General features: G+C 43.1%; 1 protein-coding gene across 4 annotated transcripts in view; it reads left to right on the forward strand.

The window, feature by feature from the left end:
• The first annotated feature begins 4,133 nt into the window (after positions 1 to 4,133).
• Positions 4,134 to 25,305, forward strand: part of grin3a (glutamate receptor, ionotropic, N-methyl-D-aspartate 3A) — a 72,431-nt gene continuing 51,259 nt past the window's right edge. For 3 of the 4 annotated variants that reach the window (XM_028417479.1, XM_028417480.1, XM_028417481.1), the window contains exon 1: positions 4,134 to 5,206. In XM_028417479.1, coding sequence (XP_028273280.1) covers positions 4,475 to 5,206 — 732 coding nt within the window. In that variant the 5' untranslated portion in view covers positions 4,134 to 4,474. The remainder of the gene's footprint in view (positions 5,207 to 25,305) is intronic. The other variant, XM_028417482.1, reaches the window with a different exon arrangement.

Below are 25,305 nucleotides of genomic sequence, written 5' to 3' on the forward strand. Positions count from 1 at the left end.
TGAAAATCAAGACCAAGGAAGTAGAACGGTTCACAGAACACACCAACGCAGTGGACAACAACATCAAGTTCACTCGGGAGGACACCAGGGACAACAATCTAGCCTTCTTGGACTGCACAGTACATATTGAGGAGGACAGGAGCCTCAATGTGGCAGTGTACAGGAAACCCACACACACGGACCAGTACCTGTTGTTTGATTCACACCACCCACTGGAACACAAACTGGGAGTCATCAGGACCCTGCAGCACAGAGCACAAACTGTGGCTACCTGAAGTGGGCACTCATCAAAGCCACAAAAACAAGACCCCCCCAACAACAAGAAGAAGGACAACAACCGGCAGAGAAAGAATATCTCCATTCCATATGTGTCAGGAGTATCAGAGAAACTCCGCAGGATCTTCAACAACCATGATATCCCGGTCCAAATTCAGACAAAAAAGGCCAAAATGTCCCACCAAAGGTGAGCTTTAAAATATTTGACACTGACAAAAAATATGCACTTGAAGATGGGTTGGTGTAAAGGCATTAATTCAATAGTTTTTGTAAAGTGGAAGCATGTTGAATGATCCTTAGGGTTTAATTTAGAATAGCAATACAAAGGCCATATGGTTTTAAGGAGCCAGATGACTAACGCAGTTAACATTACTAAAACAATTTTTTGAAACACATTACATAAGATTTTAAGTAACTTGCTATGTAATCACAATTTTCATTAAAAAACAGAGAACAAATTAACACAGAGTTAATGTAAAGTCAGTGTACTCTTTTATTAAAATACAAAGAGTGGGAAACTCAGCCAGAGTGGAAAAGATAATGTTACTGTCAGGGCTCAGCGATGAGGAGAGGACACAAGTGCACGACAGGAGCGGTTCTCAACAATCAAAGTCATTTATTTCTCGCAAACAAACAAATCAAAGCGAACTCCAGTCAGTTCCAAAAGTCAAAAGGGTTCTTCTTAGCATGAGGTTCAAAAAGGTACAAGGCAAACAAGGTTTTACCATGGCGTGAGGTCAAAGTCCGTGAAGGCTGGCAAGGCGTAGAGAGGACGACATGAACCCGCAAAGACACAAAACAAACTGACACCGAGTGAAGGGAAGACAGACTAGATATACAAGGGAGGCTTGGAGACAATGAGACACAGGTGGCACACATTAGGGAGGAGCAGGTAATCCCGGGAGGAGGAGGGAGCACACGAGGAAGGGGAAGTCAAGCCACCTGAAACAAGAGGGAGGTCAGTGATTTCAAAATAAAACAGGAAGTAAATACAGAAACAGAAAATAAAGCAAGAATCAGGATAACATAACAAAACACCAAAATAAAAGCCCTGGCTCAAACCTGACTCCTGACAGTTACCATCAATCACACGTGGTATGTGTTGAGCTGGCAGCGATTGAGAGGAGCCCAAGAGGTATGTCCTCCATGTCTGGTTCATCAGATTGTGCCATCTGAAGACAAAAACAAAGAACTGTTATTTGATACTGTAAATTTCCAAAAAATTACTATGGTGCACATCAAAAGAGAAAATCACCAAGAGATCTCATACACAATTGATCAAAATCCATGAACATAGTTTCTTTTAGGTGTCAATTAATAGGATCTACATTGTCTTCACATGTGACAGCAATGCTAAAGAATCCACTGAAATTGGGTCTTACTATTACAGAAATTTAATATCAAAATCGTGGTCTGAAAATTCTATGGCATAATTTTGTTCCCATCAGAGTAATGTGAAAATCCTTCTATTGTGGTGTTACCTTTTTAAACAAATGAAATAAATCAATGTCACTTACTGTTATGTGAGCGGATCCTTTTTGACCTCACATTAAACCAGAACCTGCAAACCTGTACACCTGAAAAAGAAAAGCAAAAACCAGGTAACAAGCACAAGGAGACCCTAGAGGGCAGCAAAGTCCTACCCACACTACACTTAAATTCCATGTCTTTAGAAAGCTGTAGTCATCCATGTGTATGCAGTAAGGGCACGGAGGACAGCAGTTAGTCTTTGATTTGTACACCCCTTTGAACAGAGGCTGCCATTGAACCACCTTATAATCTCTCTCCTACTCAGTTCTCTCTCTTTTCCTTCCTGTTCCATCCTCTGAAGTTAGCTCATACCATATTGATCTGGTTCCAGTAACCCATGAGGCATTTCATTGATTTCAAGCATGACCATTAGCTCATTAATTAATGGCCAGCCATTAGATCATTATTTTAAATCAGATCCATTGCCATTCATTAATCTTGGTCACAGTTTCCAGGTTTCTTATGAATAAAAATTGTACCTGGACAACAACATCAAGTTCACTCGGGAGGACACCAGGGACAACAATCTGGCCTTCTTGGACTGCACAGTACATATTGAGGAGGACAGGAGCCTCAATGTGGCAGTGTACAGGAAACCCACACACACGGACCAGTACCTGTTGTTTGATTCACACCACCCACTGGAACACAAACTGGGAGTCATCAGGACCCTGCAGCACAGAGCACAAACTGTACCAACCAGCTCAGAGGGGAAGAAAAAGGAGCAACACCACATCAGGAAGGCCCTGCAAACCTGTGGCTACCTGAAGTGGGCACTCATCAAAGCCACACAAACAAGACCCCCCCAACAACAAGAAGAAGGACAACAACCGGCAGAGAAAGAACATCTCCATTCCATATGTGTCAGGAGTATCAGAGAAACTCCGCAGGATCTTCAACAACCGTGATATCCCGGTCCAAATTCAGACAAAAAAGGCCAAAATGTCCCACCAAAGGTGAGCTTTAAAATATTTGACACTGACAAAAAATATGCACTTGAAGATGGGTTGGTGTAAAGGCATTAATTCAATAGTTTTTGTAAAGTGGAAGCATGTTGAATGATCCTTAGGGTTTAATTTAGAATAGCAATACAAAGGCCATATGGTTTTAAGGAGCCAGATGACTAACACAGTTAACATTACTAAAACAATTTTTTGAAACAGATTACATAATTACATAATTACATAATTACAGATTTCCCTCTGGGATTAATACAGTATCTAAAACATAAGATTTTTTTAAGTAACTTGCTATGTAATCACAATTTTCATTAAAAAACAGAGAATAAATTAACACAGAGGTAATTTAAAGTCAGTGTACTCTTTTATTAAAACTGTGCATTTTTCCATATATTTGTTTATTTTATTATGTTTTATTTTGTTTATTTATTTGAAAATTTACCTCTAGGAGACTTTGGACAGGATGGCCGCGGGGTAATATCAGAACAGGGTAACACCGTGGTGAAGTTTGTACATTCGACTGACATTTAACTGTTCTGTGTTCAATATGACATGACATGGAACCTATGTCATGTGCCTAACTCAATTCCAAACCTGAGGCATATTGTAGTACTGAAAGAGACAAATAAGACACATCCCTTAGTTTTAGTTTGGAAGTCTTTATTTTTAATTATTATTATTATTATTTTTAATAATATTCTATAGTAAAAAAATGAGTATTTCTTCAATAGCTTCCATATAATGTCACCTTAAATGTACGACTAGAAGAGCCACACACAAACCCCTCCTCCATTCTCTCTCTCATGTTAGTTTTCAGTTACAGTTACAGTTTTATGAATGCATGACTATTAATAAACATTTCATTTATGTTGAAGTCATGTTTGTGTCAAAACTTTGGTTGCATTTGGTTTTACTGAGGATAGAAAGCAGAAAATAAAGCTGTGAAATTAAAATAAAGAGGTGTTAGAATTTTTTAATTTCTGTTTTTTAATTTTCTGTAAGAAGCCTCCAGGAAGAGTAGTCACAATTACAGTCCAGTGTGTAATGGTGATCTAAATTCAACTTAACACATTATCTCCATATGTCCTAAATGAATGTACAGCTTGAATTTTGGCTTTGTGGATAGCCACCCCTCCTTTATCCCCTCCCCTGAATATGGTTTGCTACAATTTAACCAGTTACATTGTGAGGTTTCTGCAATGGTGTTTCAAATTCATCCTCTATGTGCCCCTTTTTCACTTTGAGCACCTGCCCCTCAAAGGTCTCTGCACGGCCCTGGATATCACTGTTTGGGAATGTGTTTTTCTCTACATTTCTTTCTATGCTCCTGCATACACAGCATTGCTTCATATGTCCCTCCCACTGGCCTATGTGGATTTTTTTCCAGTTGATTTCACAACCTGTTCAGTAATAAAAAGGCTAGCACTCTTTTGAGATGAAAAACAGCACTTCGGGGGATCGTTGTTTTTCTTCTGTGCTGCTCATATCTAATCCGGCGCCTCAGCAGTCTGTTGTCAGTGTCCAAGGAGAAACGTACAAATTTACCGGGAGCTAGCGCTGGTGCGGGAACGGGAGCGAAGGTTGCAGCTGCTCTGATCGGCACAGCGGGGTCACAGGCGGTGGACCAAGAGGGGGACTACGAGAGCGACCCCAGTGTTCTGCTATTAAGGGTTGTACTGGGCTGTGGGTGAAGTTGTGGAGCAGCGAAGATGAAGTTGGTGATGGTGAGGATGTTTTGCCCAGCAGCGCGACCTGGCACCGGCATGTCGCGACCAGTGTGTTTAATACTGTGCATTCTCCCCTTTCTCCCGTCAAGCATTAACTCGCACCCGCAACCTTGCCAGGTACTTAAACAAATCGGACACACGGTTCGGGTAGGTGCCCTGTACATTCAACCTCGGTTACTCTCGGCTACTGCTGACATTAATTACGAGCACTGGAAAAGCGAGCTATCTTTGACAGAAGACCGGGAATTGGAGTTGCGAAAACAGGCCAAAGCTGGATATGGAAGCCTCAGGACTAGAGTCACCGTCAGCAGCCATCGGGACACGAACAAGAGTAAAAACCAGGCTCGTCAGCTGGAGAACGTTTCAAAAGACAAGCGCCTGTTCGCACCGCGAGACTCCGTTCTGTTCGCCGTCGAGGCTCTGAACAGGGAGGGATTACTACCCTACAATCTAACCCTGGAACTTGTGATGGCAGTTGGATTCGCACCTGGTGAGCTACCGGCGTTCTCCTTCTCATCCACTGGCATCTCTGAAAACGAGGACCCGCTGTCCTTTGTGGAGAGCGTGTGTCACACGGTGGTCGTGCAGGGGGTCTCCGCCATGCTCGCCTTTCCTCAGAACCGGAACGAGTTCATCAAATTAGAATTTATCTCACTTGCGCTGCAGTTGCCAGTTGTCAGCGTTGTGCAGAAGGAGTTCTCGCGCCACAGTCAGGTAATAAAAAGTTGTTTTCTGGTTGTATCTGAGCTGTTGTTGATTGGCATACAGCTGCAGTGGATTGTATGTGTACTGGTGTAAGGGATGATTTAAGATAAGACTTTACTGATCCCCGGAGGAAAATTGAATCGTTACAGCAGCAGAACAAATAGTGCGCATAAAATGCATAAAAACTAGAAACAGATATTTAACAAAAAAATCTAGAATTAAAAATAGAATAAAAGTAATAAAATAGAATACATAAATAAATAAATAGGATTAAGAATATCAGATATACAGCTGAGATATGTACAGTGGTGTATTTGCATCCTACATCATGAATTTCATGAAATAAAAAAAACTAAGAGTATAGTATAGTAGTAAAGAGTATTATACTCTTGATCATGTTATTGCACAAAGGCTTTTTAGCATTCATGTCATAAAAAGAGGTGGGATGGTGGGCAAAAACACTGCACACTTATTAAATATTGAATGGAACACACACAGACTTACGGGTATGTTACAAGCCATATTGTTCAATTCAGATTTGTTTTACACATACACACATCAGATTTACCCATCTTTACAGTTCATCTTCGTAATTGCAATTATTTTTCAACAGACCTGTATAAATGTCTGTCCCGCCACACACATGCACGTTAATTCCGTGATCAGTCACTGCTGTCACAGCCATCCATTTCATGTTAGAATGAAAGTGTGCTTTCTGAGGACAATTCAATTTATTGTCTTCTTTACAAATATTCAGAGCCTGACCCACAAGCAACTGGGGTATGAGACTGGCATATGTCTCATTAAGAGATTTGTGTGTGTACCTGTGTGCGCATACCCATGACGGTGTGTGTAGATATGTAGGAGTGGGAGAAGAAGAGAAAGTTGTTGGCCCGAGAGAGGAGTGATTTATTTATTGATTAATTAAGTGTATGTACAGCGCGAAGAATATGACAATAAAGCGGCTTGTCCCTGGAGCTGTATCACTCCTCTGTGCTTCCTGACTGTGGTGGGGGTGGGATTTAACAAATTATAAGTAACATAGACAAGACTACAAAGTGTAGTAATTTATTTGCCTATTATTAAATCGTTTTGACCTGAAAAAGTTTGTTTCGGCACGGAGGTAACATACTCCATGAGAAGTGTGTGCATACGGCCCTCCCACGCAGCGCACGTCACACACAAAAGGTTGACAATACAATTGTATTGCAAATTGAGTGCACAGTCGTGGTTACCGTCGTGGTTAACGAGCTGATAATGTTCAGGGAAGAGGGCGCACAGCATGACAATAGATAGTAGATTAGTGCAGCTGACTGTAGCAGACCTCTGGTCTGTGTGAGTTTAATTCTGTGAACGTGTGGATGACTGTCTGCAATAACACATGCCGTCTTCCGGTGTTTAATGTGCGCGAGCCGCTGTAACGCCGTGATCAATACTGGGATTAATCTTTATCGTCACCTTGGGACAGACAGACACTCTCCTCTGTGTGCCGTGTTTCTTATATCAGGAGTTGTTTGCCAGCTGCTCATCTAAACTGTCCATCGTCGTTGTACTTCCTCCTTCTGTCTGTGTGTTCTGCCCGGGCCATGTGTCTGATAGAGCTGCAGAACACGCGCTCCGAGAACAAAATGACATCATTTTGTGGGCGTAACGTCGGCAGCAAGGAGTGAGTTCTCTGTTCTCGTGGAGCATGGATCCAGCTTTAATCTATCTGTCTCTAGTAGGGGTGGGCGAATCGATCTAAATGTCGATAGTATCGATACCAACGTTAGGATCAGTAATTACTCGGTACTACCGTAATGAGATCGATATTTCTCTGGAAGTTTCTCTTAATACCTTCAGCAGCTTTACTCGTATTTACTCGCGGTGCAAACAGCGCTCCTCTCTCAAGGCTGTTACATACTCTGCGAGAACTCACTCCACGGGTGGTAAGAGATAAAAAAAAAAATATTTTCAGCACGGAGGTACCATACTCCGCCAGACGTGTGTGTGTGCAGAACTCCTCATACAGCCCTCCTACGCAGCGCACGTCACACACAAAAGGTTGACAATGCAATTGTGTTGTAAATTGTGAGCACAGTCGTGGTTACCTGGCCTAACGAGCTGATCGAGTTCAGGGAAGAGGGCGTACAGCTGACAATAGATAGAAGACAGAAGACTGTGTGAGTTTAATTCTGTGAACATGTGGATGAATGTCTGCAATAATACATCCCGTCTCCCGCCCGGATGGCGAAAAATTTGATACTTTGTGGTCGCTGCAAATAGGTGGGGCAAAATGGCTGTACAGTGCCCCCTTGAAATTTTCAAAACACCCCTCGCATTTGGCTTAGTTTGGAGTAGGTGCACAAAAATCGGCACACATGTTCATCATACCAAGACAGAGTCTTTTGACACCATGACCTTAACCCAACAGGAAGTCCGCCATCTTGGATGGAAAATGGCGATTTTGGCGATTTACACCATTGGTATGCGGACAAACTCCTCCTAGAGATTTCTAACATAAAGGGCGTGGCCTCTGTGGCTCGCCAAAGTCAAATTTTATGAGCATGATGAGGGCTCCGCCCTGAACGCCTCCATATGTTGAAACCCTGCCTTACTCGTGGCACCCCCTGCTGGTAACAGGAAATGACCTCTTTTTACTCTGATGTGTACTTTGAAGTGCTTTAAACGCTTAGTCATGAAGCACATCAAGACGGCCCTCCCTCCCTCCCTGGACCCCTTCCAGTTTGCATATCGGCCCAACCGGTCAACCAGTGATGCTGTTTCCACAGCACTCCACACAGCTCGCACCCACCTGGAAAATAAAGACTCATACGTTCGAATGCTGTTCATAGACTTCAGCTCAGCATTCAACACCATCATCCCACAGCAGCTCATCAACAAACTGGACCAGCTGGGGCTGAACTCCTTGCTGTGCAACTGGCTGCTGGACTTCCTCACCGGGAGACCTCAGACAGTGCGGGTCGGCAGAAACACATCCAGCACCATCACAACAAACACCGGGGCTCCCCAAGGATGTGTGCTGAGCCCCCTCCTCTTCACAGAGTATATGAGTGTGGTGGACAGCTTTGTGGAGTGGTGCGGACAGAACCACCTGCAGCTGAATGTCACAAAGACAAGAGAGCTGGTGGTGGACTTCAGGAAGCACCAGACACTCCCAAACCCAGTCAGCATCAAGGGTACCAACGTGGACATTGTGGACAGCTACAAATACCTGGGTGTCCACATTGACCACAAACTGGACTGGTCCACAAATGCAGAGGCAATATACAGGAAGGGACAGAGTCGCCTGTATCTACTGATGAGACTCAAATCCTTTAACGTCTGCCAGACCATGCTGCAGATGTTTTACCACTCGGTGGTCTCCAGCGCCATCTTCTACGCTGTAGTGTGCTGGGGCAGCAGGATGAAGACGGCCGACACCAACAGACTCAACAAGCTCATTAGGAAGGCTGGCTCGGTGCTGGGCGTGGAGCTGGAGTCTGTGGTGGAGGTGACGGAGAGGAGGATACTGAGGAAACTCCTCAGTATTTGTAACAACACGTCTCACCCCCTGCACGACACACTGCTGTCCTACAGGAGCACATTCAGCGGTAGACTGAGACTACCGAGGAGCAGCACAGAATGGCACAGGAGGTCCTTCCTGCCAGTGGCCATCAGACTGTATAAGTCCCCTTTCTGTAGGGAGAAGCGCTAGATAATCATGTCAGGCATCACTGTCATTCCCTCCACTGGTCTATATTTATGTTTACTTAGCACCTTACATCTCCATATTTGTATCCATGTATCATATATTGTGCTCATACTGCGTACTGTACTCTTATTTTGGATTATAGTGACACTTATACTCTTATACTCTGTACTTAACTGCATTTAATGTAACTTGATACCTCTGGCACAAGAATTTCCTTCGGGATTAATAAAGTTTTATCTTATCTTATCTTATCTTATCTTTCACTCTGCTGACCCATGACTGGGTCAGCAGAGTGGGTCTCATCCCGGGGAGATGAAACAAACTACAGGAATGAGGTGCACCTTCTGGCCAAGTGGTGCAGAGACCACAACCTCTCCCTGAATGTGGAGAAGACAAAGGAGATGGTTGTGGACTACAGGAGAGCACACAGTCGGCACACCCCTCTGACCATCGACGGTGCTGCTGTGGAGCAGGTGAGCAGCACCAAGTTCCTGGGTGTGCACATCACTGAGGACCTCTCCTGGACTAACAACACTGCATCCCTGACCAAGAAGGCACAGCAGCGCCTCTACTTCCTCTGCAAGCTCAAAAGAGCCAGAGCCCCTCCCTCCATCCTGTGCACCTTCTACAGAGGGGCTGTTGAGAGCATCCTGTCCAGCTGCTTCACTGTGTGGTATGGAGCCTGCAGGAAGACGCTTCATCGCATAGTGAGAGCAGCTGAGAGGATCACTGGCATCCCTCTCCCCTCCCTCCAAGACCTCTACGACAGCCGTCTCTCCCAAAAGGCCCTCCGCATCACAGGAGACCCCACCCAGCCTTCACACCGCTTCTTTAGTCTGCTGCCATCAGGAAAGAGACTGCGCAGCCTCTGGGCCAGGACCAGCAGACTGAGGGACAGCTTCATCCACCAGGCTGTCAGGAAGCTGAACTCTCTCCCTGCTGTGCCCCACTTTCTCCCCCTTCCCTGACACCACCACCCACCCCTACCACCACCCACCACCCAAGATAGGAACTCTTTGTACCAGCCACTTTACCAAAAAGGAACTCTGTGCACCAGCCACTTTACCCTGTGCATTCTCTTGCACATTAGTCATGTCATACCAGTCTCATATAAGCTGCTATAACTTAAACTATTCCTGGACTGTTTACATTATGCCAACTGGACTGTCTTGCACCATTACATCTTTTGCACTCTCATACCAGTCTCAATAAGCTGTTATAAGTTAAACCACTCCTGTTTATATTATGCCAACTGCACTGTCTTGCACTATACATCTTTTGCACTCTTACTGCATTGTGCCTTCATTTCGTGCCTTGTATTTTGTGTGTGCCTCATTGTAGGTACATTTTTACACTTTATATTTATCTTTAGTTTTTAGTTATATGTTATATGTTGCAGAGTGAAGAGTAACACAAATTCGATTCTCTGTAGTGGTGGGCGGTGCAAATGGCTCAAATTTTCCTCAAATTTTTTTCATTCAATAACGGTCTGTCCCCGGACACGTCTGCATGCTCATGAGTCACCTGCACAGTGCCACCTACAGGAAACCGGAAGTAACTGCGGTTTGACAGTTTTTATGTATAAATCAAATGATTTTGGAGGTTTGAAGCAAAGACAGGTCTCCACTATTCTCATGGTGTCTGGCTCCACCCAGTGGACACATACGGTACTGCAGCTGATATAACTCCACCACGGATGCTCCTATAATCCTCAAATTTTTTACATGTAATACAGACCTGACCCCAACCAAGTGTGGACATCTGTGGACAGTGCCACCTACTGTAAAGAAGAGGTTACTGCATACTAACAATTTTTACATATATTGATTGATTTGTTGCACTGACACATCTCTGCTTCTGTCTGCCGGCTTTTTCCCACCGCTGGCAAAATCGCCGCAGCTTGTGGGGGAGTGGGTGAGAGAAGCGACGGCGTGATGGGGAGGGGGCGATCGCGCAGAGTGCGAGGGCCCGATCCTGGGCTCTTACGTGTTTTAAGTCTTGATATTGCAGCCTTTATTTCCTTATTCAGGATGTCTGCAATCAGTGCTTTGTTTTACTCTTGTGTAATTGTGGGTTGATTAAAGAAATCTTTTTTTTGTCATTCTCCAGCTTTGGTTGAGAATATAATTCTTTATAGTACTCTTCAAAAATACATTATATCTCTTCCAATCTATAGTGTATATTATTACTTTTGGAGCATCTAATTTTATTAATAGTATTTTCTGAATGTTATTAACTTAATTTATATGCCAATAATTTCATCGCTTTACTACCTGCCTCATAGTGTCCCTGTTTCAAAAATACCAGCTTCTTTTTAATTTATATATAATTTATGTATAACTCATCAATCTCATTCTGCAGTGCTTTTATTTTTACTTTCTGATTGGGTTCTGGGTTGTCTTTGTGACTTTTCTGAAGTTCTCTAAGTTTTCTGGTTATTGTATTAATTTTTTCGTGTCGGTGCTTCTTCAATCTTGAGGAAATTGAAATTAATTTACCCCTGAGTACCGCCTTAAAAGCATCCCACACCATAGGTGGGGGCACTTGCCCATTATTTTTTTCTTTAAAATAAGCTTCTATGTCTTTTTTCAATTCCTCCTTTCCCTCAGGATTATTCAGTATACTAGCATTTAATTTCCATAATGTTAGTTTTGGATTGTTACCGACGTTAATGGTCATCTTTATAGGCGCATGGTCATATATCTATTGTCCCAATATCGCTCTATATACTTCTAAAGCGATCCCTCTTAAAAGTAAAAAAGTAGTCAATCCTTGAGTAGGCAGATTGTGGTGCAGAGAAGTAAGTATAGTCCCAGCTAGTTGGGTTAAGATCCCTCCAGACATCCATTATTCCAATTTCTTTAATCAAATATTTCAGTTTTTTAGTAATTATTATTAGTAATTGAGTACATGTTTAAATCCTCCCCTTTTCAGTTTTTCATGTTCAACGTCAGTTAGATGCATTTCCTGCAAAAAAGCCAACTGTGCCCCCTCCTTTCTTAGTCTTGATATTATTTTACCTCTCTTGATTGGATGAACTAATCCATTTACATTTAAAGAAACCACCTTCAAACTTAGAAAAGTTTGACAATCTTTAATTGAGGTTTGTGTGACATCACTTAAGCTGCCTTCAACTGCAGCAACCGAATGAACAGAATATTTATTAGCTCGGTTATCGACCTTGCTTGCAAACTGAACATATTCACTGGAACTTCCAAGGGTGGGGTCAAAAAAGTAACCATGTTCTTGGTGTTTAAGAGTAGTCTTCATGGGGGAAAACCTCTTTTTTTAATGGGAGGGCCCTTGATTCTATTTATTCCAACAGGAAAATAATACAAATCCAGCCCCCGACATTATCAATTACTTTCATTTAGGCTTTACATCTTATCAAACAGTTAAGAGAAAAAGAAAAACTCACACAGCTTATAACTAAACTTAAGTAAGATATTTCCATCGTTTTAAAGAGGTATGTCTACAACAGGTTACAGAGGAGTCTTTGTCACTGTTTGTGATATACTTGCATGGATCTCCTAGTCCACTATGGTTGGATCTCTCTGTGGAGGGCCTCGATTGAATCTTCTCAGTTTGTCCCTGATTATCTACCCCCGTTGCTTGCGGTCCTGCGTACGTCCTCATCCGCCACTGACCGACCATATCATCCTCCGGATCTGTTCCAGTAGAACTTTACGGCCATGATCTGGAAGTCCTGACTGTTTTGGTTTTACCTGCATTGTGTTGCATAAACAAACCATACAAGATTCATCCAGTGTTGGGGAGCAAACCTGTTGGAGGACAGCAACACAGTTATGTGCTTGTCTGTCATCTAGTGTGGGAAAGAAAGTAGCAGAGTTTAAAACATTGCATCATTTGACAGTGATGTGAGATGATGTTAGTGTTAGTGATGTTAAACATTTCTAAAAGTAGGATGCTGCGTTTCAGCCACTGTGCTGTGGAGAGGCAAGAAGATTTTCATTCATTGAAATCATGGATCCACCACATGGAACCATCTGAGTAGCCCACAATGTCTCTTGAGGCCATAACTGCTTTCCCAGCAGTGCCCACAGCTCTGAGACATCTTTTCCCATAAGCCTGCAACAAAAACAGAAGTCATACACACATTCTTCTCATCTATTGTCTGAGTGAAAGGACTGGTAGGATCAGGTAGTCCTGTAGGGCAAGCTTTAGTGCAGTGAAGCAGTGTTCTGCTTCAGGAGTCCATGTGGTCTTTTGTGTGTTTGTAGACCCTTGCCATGAATGAAGGAGGCGAGTGGAGCCTCAAGAATGGCATATGTAGAGATGAATTGTATACAATAAAAGCACATTTCAAGAAAGGACATCATCTGTTTTGTGTGATGGGTTTTGAGAGATTCTGAATTGCAGCTACTCTTTGTGGTGCCAGGCTTTGTGACCACCATGAGTCAGATGTTGCAAGTTTGACTGTGTTGGCTTCGCACTGCGTCTTGGCCGGGCTGCAGGTCATAATGTCATCAACATTAAAAAATTACAAAGCAAAGCCAGAGTTGGACGAACTGGAGGATTAAAAAGAAAGCATTTGAGGTCCACCACTGAAAAGAACTGCTGCATTTTCTGCTTGCAAATTTTGAGCAAATCACAGTTCTATCGGTTGAGATTTATCTCTGATTTTCTTAACAGGGAACAAAGGTGTGCGCACTATTGAGTCATCACAGGGAACAATTACTCCTGCTGCTTTAAGAGACTCAAAGACTAGTGTTATACCATCAATGGCTTCTTGTTTAGATGATTATTGAGCCTTGCAAGGTCTATAGTCAGATTTTGAAATAATGACAACAGGTTCAATCTTTGATGAGGCCAACACCATATTTGCTGACAGCCCAGTGCCTTAGGGACTTCCTGCAGGGCTGTGATGGTTGTATCTAGTACTTCAGAAAAAAACAACAAAAACAAAAAGATATAGAAGTGCTTTTAGGTACCAGCCGGATTTCACTTTGAATGTGCATAACAGATGTTAAGCGTTTAGAATAGCACTGTAGTGTTGGTAAAAATAGAAGTGATCGGTCTGGGTTTAAGATCGAAGGCCTAATTTGCACATCAAGTCCCTGCCCAGGGTTAATGGGGCAGACTTTGAAGAGCAAGAGTGGCGCAGTGGTATAGCAGGGTTGTCCAGTAACCGGAAGGTTGGTGGTTCACTCCCAACTCCTCCCTAGTCACAGCGGTGGGGAAAAAGCCGGCAGACAGAAGCAGAGATGTGTCAGTGCAACAAATCTGTCGTGTTAGTGTGCAGTAACCTCCTCTTTACAGTAGGTGGCGCTGTCCACACGTGGTTGTGGTATTACATTTCGAGGATTTTAGGAGCATCCGTTATACCATCTGCAGTACCCTATGTGTCCACTGGGTGGAGCCAGACACCATGAGAATAGTGGAGACCTGTCTGTGCATCAATCCTCAAAAAACATTTGATTCATTCATGAAAATTGTCCAGAAGCAATTACTTCCGGTTTCCTGTAGGTGGCGCTGTGCAGGTGACTCATGAGCATGAAGACGTGTCGGGGGAGGGACTGTTAGGACATGAAAAAATTTTTTAGGACATTAGGACGATGCACGGCGAAGTTATAAGCAATTGATGTGTCATGGCGAAGGTTCAACAGTCGCCACCGCCACGGGCAGCCTGATACAGGAAACCAGACAGGTGTCTCTGTAGGACTTCAAATCTGTGATCCTCATTTGGCTGTGTAATGACAGGGAAGGATTAAACAGTGAGAGATAAGTGCATGTCAGTGTAGAACATGGCACTTCCTGTCTCCACCACAAGCGAGCGCCATAGATCATGATGACATAGAGACGTTCAGGGAGGGGCTCTGATCACGTGCAGAAAGTTTGAAGCCGTTTGGAGCAAGTATGTAGGAGAGAGAGCTGTTCGTGTATGAATGGCGAAGTGACGCCACAGCGGCTACGCCCTTTAACTTAGAGAAAAGCTTTTGATAACTTTTGATCAGCATGGTCTCTAGGTGACAGCGACCGAATATGAAGTCAATCGGTTGAAATCCCTAGGAGGAGTTCGTCCGCATACCAAAGGTGGAAATCGCTGAAATTTGACTGCCAAAATCAAAATGGCTGACTTCCCGTGTGGTCTAGATCAATGGTGCAAGAGACATTGATGAGCGTCTGGACGTGTTCTGTGTGTGTGCCGATTTTTGTCTTCCTACTCCAAAAAAACCCCTATGGAGAGGGGTGTTTAAAAAATTCAAGGGGGCGCCATTGAGCCAATTTGCCCCACCCACTTACGCAACCCCCATCAGTTGCTAGGACACGCCCCTGTGAACATGTGTATGAATTTTCATGATCATAGAAGGTCGTTAAGGTCATTAAAAACTCAAACTCTCACGGCGAAGGATCGACAGTCGGCGCGCCGCCACACAGACACCATTGCACACAGCTTCACGGCCTTCATAGTGTAGTGTCACCAACTAGTTGGGAAGGTTCTAGAGGTGAAATGAAGTTGATGCTGTCAACTATGTAGGAGCAGTACATGTCAGAGCAAAAAGAGGTAATTTCCTGTTACCAGCAGGGGGCGCCACGAGTAAGTCAGGGTTTCAACATATGGAGGCGTTCAGGGCAGAGCCCTCATCATGCTCATAAAGTTTGACGTTTGGATAAAGTATGCAGGCGTGAGAGCCGTTCAAAGTTACATGGCGAAATCATGAATTGTCGCCAGACTTTGGCGAGCAACAGAGGCCACGCCCTGTAAGTTAGAGAAAAGCTTTTGATAACTTTTGATCAGCAGGTCCTTTAGGTGACCTCCAGCAAATTTCAGGTCAATCGGGCAACAGCTCTAGGAGGAGTTCGCTCACATACCAATGGTGTAAATCGCCAAAATCGCCATTTTCCATCCAAGATGGCAGACTTCCTGTTGGGTTAAGGTCATGGTGTCAAGAGACTTTTTGGTGCATCTTGCTATGATAAACGTGTACCGATTTTCGTGCACCTACTCCAAACTAAGCCAAATGCGAGGGGTGTTTTGAAAATTTCAAGGGGGCGCTGTAGAGCCATTTTGCCCCGCCGCAGCGACCACAAAATATCCCATTTTTCGCCACCCCTGATGAGTGTGCAAAGTTTCGTGAGTTTTCGTGCATGACAAAGGGGCGAAAAATGCGTTTGTTTGGGAGGACAAATAATAATAATAATACCAGCAATTACAATAGGGCCTTCGCACCACTCGGTGCTCGGGCCCTAATAAATAAATAAATAATATATATATATATATATTTTTTTTTCTGGGATTAATAAAGTATCTATAATAAAAAAAATATATTTATTTTTATATTTTAATATATATATATACATTTTATATACTGCAGACCACAGCTCGTGCCGGTACAGAGAGGGAGAGAGGTCGTGGGCCGATAGGGGAGGCGGCGGCTGCTGGTCCCGCGGACCGCAAGGGCTGCGAGGGCCCGTCATCGCTGCTTGCAGCTTTAATTAGGTTACCATTACCGAATGGTGCAAGAGCCCTATTGAAATGCAAGCGTTTCTTATTATTAGGGCCCGAGCACCGAATGGTGCAAGAGCCCTATTGAAATGCAAGCGTTTATTATTCTCTTTTTTTCTTCCGCGTCATTCGACGCAAATTTGACCCCCTGAACGTGCTCAAAAACTCACCAAATTTGGCACTGGTTCACGAAAAATGGCTGAAACTGTCGCCACGACAGTGACTTGCAAAATGGCTCTACAGCGCCCCCTGGAATTTGAAAATATTCAGCGTAACAGCTACGACCATGAAAATTGGTACGCTGATGTATCACCTCATGCCAGGAAACATGCCTTTGGAAAAAAAATTCCACCCCCTACAGGGCGTCGGCCATCTTGGAAAAACCACGCCATGTTCCAATTTGCACACCCCGCATTTTCGTGAACTCTTCCTAGGGGAATTGCTTGATACGGCTGAAAATTGGTGTGCTTGCCGTGAAGGAGTCAGAGACCAAAAGTTATCAAAAACGCAGCACTTCCTCACACGGTCTGGCCGTGGCGCCGCCACAAAGTTGACCCTTCGCCAATGCACAGGAAATGGATGTGTTTGTGGCTGTATCTCCCACATACTTCATCCAATGTAAATGAAAAAAATCAGGCATGCTGAGCCTGTCAGTCTGAACAGATTGATATGCTAATGAGCTGATACTCTAGCGCCGCCTACTGGCGGTATGAAAAAAGTCTCTTGGAGGTATCCTCTAAAATGCACAGGAAGTCCGCCATTTTGAAAAAACTGCGCCATTTTACATTTTTCACTCCCGACACTTTTACGAACTCCTCCTAGAGGATTTCTCCAATCCGCCTGAAACTTGGTCTGTGGTCTATAAATGTATCTTGGAATTATAATTAATACAAATAATCAAACAGTTTTTAGCAAAAACGTAGGGGAGGTTTTAGTTTCTTTTAAAACTAAAAATACTTTTCTTTAGCCTGCTACAGACGCAACCAGCACTGCCCAACACAACTACACCAAAACATCTGTGGCAGCAAACCATTTTTATAACCGATACCGATGTTTAGAGGTCTTGGTCAGCCCATAGCCGATATGTGCCGCCGATTTTTTGGTCGTTTTTTTTGGGCCGATATCTTGATGTTTTGTAACCCTAGTTTTTGTTTCCAAACCTGAAAAAAATCATTGAAAGGTACCATTTTCCATCAGTTGAAGATGTAAAAAAGCTGCTTTGACTTGGTTTAAATCGCATGGCCCTCAGTTTTACACAGATGGACTTGAAAAGTCTGGTGTAAATGCTTGCACAGGAGTATTGACTAACATGGAGGATGTGTTGAAAAATAAACATAGCGTAAGCGTAGTGGTTTTCAGTGACCTTTTTGAAGCCCCCTTATAGACTTGCTACATGTGGTATTTTTTTGTGTGCAGCAAAGGCGCAGCAAAGGTATGTTTCACCTCTTCAGACTTGAAAGTGATAGCAATTATAGATCCTTTCCTTCATTTCACTGAATGATCAGTGCGTGTTTACAGATTCACACACACGTGCACACACACACAAGCAGACACACACGCCTACAAAAATGAACACACAGGAATTCTTGGCCCCTTAGTGGTCATAAGGTGCCATAATATAACTGGGAATAATACAGGAATTTCATAGAATGACCTACATTAGGAAAACAGAATCTGATGGAATACAGTAAAAATGTCAAATACTAATCCAATTCTTCAAAATGAAATGCTAATAATACAGATTGAATGGTTGTATACTGGTATGACAGCAGGATTAAAAAATGTGGTTTGAATGGAAGTCAATGAGACATTTTTGGCCTCCCAGAGACCACTGTTTTCCAGGCCTTCATCATCATCTCCACTACTTGTAGTAGAGGGAAAACAAAGTGTGAAAGCTTTCTGCATGTTTAATGCATTGTCACAGATAATGTAATCTATTTTGTGCTTGATGTTAAAGTTGTCACATTTTTTCAAATGCCTCACTAATTCTCTGACCAGTGTGTGATCCTGTGAATCTGGCACAATTTAAAAGAACTGTCTGGAGCTTTGGACTACTTCTGTCTATCTCCATAAAGTGGACTGTTACTATGCCACACATGGTCCTGTCTGTCCAAATGTCCACAGACACAGTGTCTGTCTTTTCTAGTTTTGATTTGATAAGGGCCCATTTCTCCAATGCATGATCATGCAGACACCTTGTAATCATGCATCGACTTACTGGATTATATCTTTCCTCTGTCACTGACAAATAATTCCTGAAGCTGGGGTGCTCAATCAAAGACAGGGGCAAATTGCATCCAATCACAAGGTCATTGACTATTGATTCTGTGATGATCCTCTGTCTAGGATGACCCTGGCGGTATATCTGCATACCTCTCGCCTGAAACAAGAAAGGCTCAATGCTGCTCTGTCCCTCCTCATTGGTCACTTTCTTTGCTTTGCTGAATTTTTCAAACCTGTAGATGAACATGTAAATTAATTCACTTGCCTACTATAAAATATGGATGATGAAGCTAATATTGTACTTTATAGACAAAAGACATGTGTGAGTACATTTACAAAAAAAAACCCTTAGTACATTGCTGCAATATTTTTTAGACCAAATTGCATTTTTGCAGTAAAATCCAGTAGGCTATTTTGTTTGTTACTGGCCAAAATGACATTTACTGCAGTGGCCTAATAATATAGCAACATTAACAGTAATATTGCAGTGGATGCCTGCACTATTTTTGTGATAGACATTCTGAAAGATAATCTTCTTCAGTGATGTTACATTTTAATAATTTTTCTTGAATAAACACTGAACGGAGTTTACTGGTGCACTGTTATCATAACAGTAGCCTATTGCACAATAGGGCTCTAAAAACCCTATTGAAACCCTAGGGATTATTAGGGCCTGAGCCCTTTTTTTTCGCCCCTAGGATCGCATTTTTGGGGGCTTTAACATGCCCCAAAATTCACCAAACTTGGTAGAAAAATTCATTCACCCGAAAAATGTTGAAATTTGCTGACTTTTGAAATGCACATGGGAAAATGGCTCTATAGCACCCCCTAACGTGTTGCCCCTCTGGCCAGTTTGACACAGGATCATGAAAATTGGCACACATATGTCTCACCCCAAGACGCACAAAAAGTCTCTTGGACCCCCCCAAACCCAACAAGTCTGCCATTTTGATGTTTGCGGCCATTTTTGGCGATTTGTGACCCTGCTACAAAACTTTTCACGCGTCGCATACTTCATCCAATTGGGCTGAAATTAACTGTGTACACTCAGGACACCATAGGGAATAGACGCATTCCAAAACTCTTACAAAAGTCTTACAGTGTGGCAGGGGCGTGGCCTCAAAGTTGACCCTTCGCCATTACAAAGGGACTTGCTGTATTTCTTGCCCTAACGTGTAGCCCCACTGGCCAGTTTGACACAGCAGCATTAAAATTGGCACACATATGTATCACACCAAGACGCACAAAAAAGTCTCTTGGATCCCCCCTCCAAACCCAACAGGAAGTCCACCATTTTGAAGTTTGCAGCCATTTGTGGCGATTTCTGACCCTCCTACAAAACTTTTCACGCCTCGCATACGTCATCCAATTGAGCTAAAATTCACTGTGTCCACTCAGGACACCATAGGGAATAGACGCATTCCAAAACTCTTTCAACAGTGTTAAGGTGTGGCGGGGGCGTGGCCTCAAAGTTGACCATTCGCCATTACAAAGGAACTCGCTCTATTTTCTGCAGTACCACCAACATACTTCATGCACATGTGGACAAAATCTTACAGTACTACTATGGACCCAAGTCTGATTAGATATATATGCTAATAGGATGATACGGTCTTAGCGCCACCTACTGGCAACAGAAAATTTGTCTCGTAAATGAGGGTTTGCTGTAAATCTCTGGAAATGAGAGGAGAGGAGAGGAGACTGCGATGGCCACGCGGATCGCAAGGTGTGCGAGGGCCCGCAATGCTGCTTGCAGCTCTAATTGGATATGTCTTCTAAATAATAATTATTGTTGTAATATCGTTACCCAAATGCAACAAGTGCACTCGCAAATAAAACTGTAACGTCAGGTGGGGAACAATAAAGCTGTAATCTGCATTTAGTCTGTGTACAGCTGTGTTTTGATTAGTATCTGTCCTCATGAGGACTTTGTTCTTATGATAGAAACAGTGGACAGGAAACTCACTGTTCCAAAGAAAATAAAAATAAGCATGTTATGTTAGGTTAAAGGACCCAAAAGCAGGACACCTGAAAGGTCGTTTGAAAGGTTTATTGAAGAACAAAAGGTTACTTCCAAAGGTTTGGTAAATGCTGGCAAGACAGTACTTGGCGTGAAAACAGGCTGGCTGGCTGGCTGGCTGGGGGAGCGCGTGGTGTCTGAGGTCCGTTCCTGAAAACGAGAAGACAACGAATTAATCCAACAGTTTGATCTGTGAGTATCTGAGGAACTAGAAACTGTTTTGGGGTGGAAACAGCGGCGAGAATGTTACCGCATGAGGAAACAATCCAGCGTCAAAGGTGAGTCTGGCTTAAGAAGTCTGCCAGCAGGAAACCAGGAACACGGAACACGGGCAAACAAATTTTTCTATCAAGTTGGTGAGTTTTGGGGCATGGTAAGGCCCCCAAAAATGCGATCTTAGGGTGGAAAAAAATGAAACCTGCAAGCAGCATTGCGGGCCCTCGCATGCCTTGTGATCCGCAGGGCCATCGCTGTCTTCTCTCCTATACTCTCCTCTCCTATGCTCTCCTGTCTTATGCTCTCCTCTCATTTTCAGACAAACAAACAAACACATGTTTACAACAGAAATTACCTGCTGCCAGTAGGTGGCGCTGTGATGGTATCATCCTATGCTCATAGGATCATCCTATGCTCATAGGATGATACCGTCACAGCGCCACCTATCTGTTCAGACTCGGGTCCATAGCAGTACTGTAAGATTTTGTCCACATTGCATGAAATATATGAGTTCTACTGCAGAAAATAGACCTTTGTAATGCAAATGGTCAAATGAGGCGCCCCACCACACCGTACGCGTTACGGCATAAAATACAGCCAGTTCCTTTGTAAAGGTGAGTGGTCAACTTTGAGGCCAAGTCCCCGCCACACTGTAATACTTTTGAAAGAGTTTTGGAATGCGTCTATTCCCTATGGTGTCCTGAGTGGAGTGATTTTCAGCTCAATTGGATGAAGTTTGCTAGGTGTGACAAGTTTGTAGGAGGGTCAAAAATTGCCAAAAATGACCAAATAATTCAAAATAGCGGACTTCCTGTTGGGTTTGGAGGGGGGGTCCAAGAGACTTTTTTGTCAGTCTTAGGGTGATACATATGTGTGCCAATTTTCATGATCCTACATAAAACCGGCCAGAGGGGCAGGCAGAAAAACCTATGAAAACATTTGCTACGCTGACTGATTACTCGTGTACCAGAATTTGGACTGAATTAAACACTAAGAATTGCCTTATACTTCCGGCTCAGCTGCGCTTGTGTCCTCCATCTTGTACTAGCCCTGACAGTGAAATTGCCGAACTTTGAGGCCACGCCTCGGCCACACCGTAATACTTTTGCAAGAGTTTTGGAATGCGTCTCTATCCTATGGTGTCCTGACTGGACACAGTGAATTTCAGCTTAATTGGATGAAGTATGCGAGGCGTGAAAAGTTTTGTAACAGGGTCACAAATCGCCAAAAATGGCCCGTTAGGTGCTTGGGCCCTAATAAAGAAGAATCAGAGAATAAGATATAGAAATTACCTTATTTATCCCCGAGGGGAAATTCTTGTTTGATACAGACAAATGGAAGAAAAGATAATTGAAATATGAAATAGACATATATAATAAATATCTAAATACCTAGACAGCATTTAAATCCCTGAGTTGTATCTAAGGAACATATTTACTATTGTATAAAAACCTTTACATAGTAAAGAGCATGACATGAATGTATGAATGTATGAATGTACAGTGTCTGAGTGCCTGTTACAGTTCAGAGTTCAGTAGTTTGATTGAGACAGGCAGGAATGACTTCCTTTGTCTCCCAGTGGTGCACCGTGGGAGTCGGAGTCTGTTGCTGAACCTGTAGCAGCTCCTGTAGCTGGTCAGCACAGTGTGGAGTGGGTGGGAGGGACAGTCCAGTATGGTCTTTATTTTGGACAACATCTTCCTCTGACACACCTCTGTCAAAGAGTCCAGTTCCTCTCCCACAACATGGCTGGCCTTCCTGATGATTCTGCTGAGTCTGTTGCTCAATTATCTTTTCCATGGGGTTTATAGTTTTGGGCATACACACACAGCTACAGCTATTGCTACTACTCTTAGTGCTAGTATGCTACATCATTACATGACATCATTAAATAAATAATTAACTTGTGCAAAAACACTTACAGTTCAGTAGTTTACAAACAGCAGTGTTGTGCATAATAATTATGAGGAACAAAACTTAAACCATAGGAGACTGTGGCATGGACATGGTGTAGTGTATACTGACATCAGCAGGCGACTGTCCTAATCAGGACAGCTTCATTTCATTGTATGGCTCCTAGAAATGAGGAAGTCCATTGGCTTCTCTGTGTGGATGTGTGGGTATGATGTCTTGTATATGGGTATAGTTCTGTGAATTATTTATAGTTTCATACCATAGCTGTAAATTGTTTGCACTTGTATGACACCTTTCTATCATAGTGACACTTAAGGCCTTTAAAGTGTGCTGCTACCACGGCTGCCTATATTGTGAGGGTATTAGTAAAGTATGAGAACAGTTTCATCATGATCCAGGCACTTCTTTTTAGAGACAACATCTGGGCCTCAGAAATAAAGCCTATGCAGCAGTGTTAAAAACTGCATTTCACAGCTTCTATGGGCCAGCTCAAAAACAGTTACCATTTAGCTTTACAGCAGAAAGCAATCCATAAGAAAACCACACACCCAGACGCAGTGCCCCCTGCAGCTGCAGGTGCCCCTGCTTGCTGAGAAGCTGCCGTACAGAAGCTGTGTGAGAAGGGGAGGGGGCGCAGGGGACAGCTCACCTCTGGGTCTCCCAAACGGAACGGACAGTGAGTGAAGGAGGGAGGTCTCACTCTGTCCTGATAGTGTGCGTCACTGCGTGTTTGTGTATAGCAGAGTGAATGATTGAATGAGTGAGAGGTCTTACCGTTAAGATCATTAAACAACACGGAGGTTTTGGGGCCATGACAACAAACCAAACAGACAGCAGTGCTGCAGGCAGAGAGACAGAAGACTGTAGTCTGATGCTGGACTGAGAGTTTGATTCTGTGTTTCTATAATGTCCATCCATGACGCGGTCTGGCTCGTCGTTTAGCTAACAAGTTAGCTACTGCCTGCTAACATAAGTCCGTCCATCAATGACAGGCTGATTAATGTTAAACTAAAGTAAGAATACTGCTCACTGTCAGCTGGTTTATGAGTTAAATACAGGGTAAAAAGTGATTATTTTTCATATTTATCAAACATTCAGCAGCCTCTCTCTTCACTCTCTGCCCACAGCCTGGACCATCACACACAGGTATCAAAATCACTAGTCTTTTTTGTCTGAATAAGCAAGGGCATATGTTTGATTCAGTACAAATGTAGTGCTCTAGTTTACATTAGTTTAATTTAAAAAAAATATGAAATTTCTTTTTTTATACCATTTATCATCATATTATCCATATTGCAACCTGTCATGTTTGTTCTCTGTAATGTTTGATGTTTGTCCATGTTTGTTCCCCTCTCCTTCATCCTCTCTGTCCTGTCTCCCTCTTCTCCTCTCTCTCTCCTTCATCCTCTATGTCCTGTCTCCCTCTTCTCCTCTCTCTCTCCTTCATCCTCTCTGTCCTGTCTCCCTCTTCTTCTCTCTCTCTCCTTCATCCTCTCTGTCTTGTCAGCAGGAAGGTTCTTCCTATGAGCTGGTTCCTGCTCAAGGTTTCTTCCTGTTAAAGGGAGTTTTTCTTGACACTGTGGCCCTTAAGGGAGTTCAGGCTCTGGGTCTCTTCAAGACAATTTCTGATTGTAAAACGTGCTATATTATTAAAACTGAATTGAATTGAATTTCTTTTTTTTGAGGGGGAGGCGCTCATGGGGGGTCTCGCCTGGGTAGTAATTCAATGTAGAACAGCCACTGGGTTTTTCACACGTTTTTCATTGCTGCACTGCTGCACACTCATGGAACAGAGCACAGGTATTAGTGAAGTTTTTGGTGAAAATGGACAGGGGAGGTTCTGAACCAGGAATGTTTGTGTAGAACTCTTAACATGGCTCTCCCACTGCAGCACAAATCGGGCTCAGACACACAAACAGGCGCAGGGTTGAAGATGCGCTGAACAGCAGCAGTAGCAGCAGTTTAGGTGTTGGACACGTGTTGGACACATGTTGGACACGGAGGAGTCTGATGTTGCTACTGTTTGCTATTGCACAGCTTTGCTTGTTTTCCCAAATATCTCTGCTTCATACATGTTCACCTAAACTGCTGCTTCTGCCGATGATTAGCAGCGAAAAACATCAAAACCTGTAAAACCTGTATGTGTGTGTATGAGCGCTGCGTGCGCTGCAGTAGAGAGCCATATGAGGAGTTCTACACACTCGTTTATCATGAAGTATCATAAAGTCTGGTCCAAACAGATTTTGTTCTTATTTCTTCCACCTCAGGAACTCAGATTTCTCTGTCCTTGTGGAGTATATAACAAGCTTAAGTCACGTCACGCCGCCTCTTTCATCTCGTCTGCGTTCACTCGAAGCCACATGTGTGTATAACATTGACCTTGACCCCCCCACACACACACACATTTATTTGTAATATTTTTAAAACTATAAAAATGATCGTTTATTAATTGTAATTGAGGAAAAAGCCTCAAGTAATCGCAATACTACTATATTACATGTAATACTAATGTGGATTTTTTTTTGTACAATTCTCATGACCATGGAATAGGGTAACCGCTCTACTGCAGTAAT

This window comes from Parambassis ranga, chromosome 12 (assembly GCF_900634625.1).
Source record: "Parambassis ranga chromosome 12, fParRan2.1, whole genome shotgun sequence".
Lineage (NCBI taxonomy): Eukaryota > Metazoa > Chordata > Actinopteri > Ambassidae > Parambassis > Parambassis ranga.